Source organism: Lipotes vexillifer, unplaced genomic scaffold (assembly GCF_000442215.2).
Source record: "Lipotes vexillifer unplaced genomic scaffold, Lipotes_vexillifer_v1.1 scaffold690, whole genome shotgun sequence".
NCBI lineage: Eukaryota > Metazoa > Chordata > Mammalia > Artiodactyla > Lipotidae > Lipotes > Lipotes vexillifer.
In genome coordinates, this window is record NW_006798376.1 from 4,265,599 (window position 1) to 4,266,818 (window position 1,220).

A 1,220-nucleotide genomic window follows, 5' to 3' on the forward strand; every position below is an offset into this window, starting at 1 on the left:
AAAAAAAAAAAAAAAAAAAAAAAAAAAGAATATAGATTAAATAATGTTATTAACCATGTCCTTTTTGAAAAGGAGGCTCATTCTCAAATTAGAAGTCATCATTGAGCTTTTTCTGTCATTTAATGCTAAGGACGTGTTTTCTTTTTCTGCAGTTTGTTTGTAGAAAAGCTTCCTAACCATCGAGATTACCAGCAATGTGCAGCACCCGAAAAGCAGGATATCATGAAGGTATTGTGGGATAGACTCTCCCCCGGGGGGTTCAAATGTTCCATAAGTATCCATTATTGATTCATCCCCTTTGTCTCCTCCTCTGTCTCGTCCCCTCAGAGAGTTTAAGCACAAAAGATTCATTCCATTAGCTATGATGTTTCGATCTCTTCCTAGACCTTTAATCATCATTACTGTGGGATGTCTACTTGAAACAAGAAAAGAAAAAAAAAAGAAAAAGATCAAGAATGTACTTAATCATATTAAGACGTGAAGAAGGAATTATTTTATGATTCCTCCCAGAGATTGAGAGAATGGTTGTCTATTTCCCCATACTTATTTGAGACAATCATTTTGACTGGTTTTGATTATTCCATACAATTCTGAACCCAGAACCTATTTGAATATCACTGTTGATTATTAAGGCAGCCACAAAGTTCTAGTCATTTTCTTCTTATAGTACTAGCCTATGAGACAATAAAGTGTTTAGTGAGTGGCCTGAAATATTCCAAAGGAAAAAGAAGGTTATTGAAATGTATTTATTTACCGTCAACATTTGCTGCATATATAGTTCCAAATATCTTTAGCTAAGAATATATCCTTTCAGATAACATTTTTAAATGTTTTCCATTTATTTGTCTTAAGTAGTTTGGATTGATTTTCTATGATGGAAGGTAAAACAATGTATACAAAGTCAATCACAGTATGAAATTTTAAATTACTCTAAAAAAATACTTTACCACATAACAATAAAAGCTTTCTTACCAGCCATGTCAGGCCTGGGGGTGCCTGTAAGCAGAACACAAATTTTTGTCAAATTTTGGTCATCTACATTTAAAATTTCTGTACACTATCTGAAGGGTCATTCATTATCAGACCTCTGAGTAGCATTTCCCCTCAATTCTCTTGTTCATGTAAACTCAGAAAATTCTGTATGGAAACCAAGGTCTTAGGCTGCCAAGGTGACTCTTTTACTCTAATTTAGGGTTATTCTTATTTTTACTTGTAGGGAA

The 1,220-nt window shown here is 33.4% G+C and overlaps 1 protein-coding gene across 2 annotated transcripts in view; it reads left to right on the forward strand.

The window, feature by feature from the left end:
- STAMBPL1 (STAM binding protein like 1) overlaps positions 1 to 1,220 on the forward strand; it is a 44,513-nt gene that overhangs the window by 27,936 nt on the left and 15,357 nt on the right. For both annotated transcript variants that reach the window (XM_007470306.1, XM_007470307.1), the window contains exon 4: positions 153 to 228. In XM_007470306.1, coding sequence (XP_007470368.1) covers positions 153 to 228 — 76 coding nt within the window. The remainder of the gene's footprint in view (positions 1 to 152; positions 229 to 1,220) is intronic.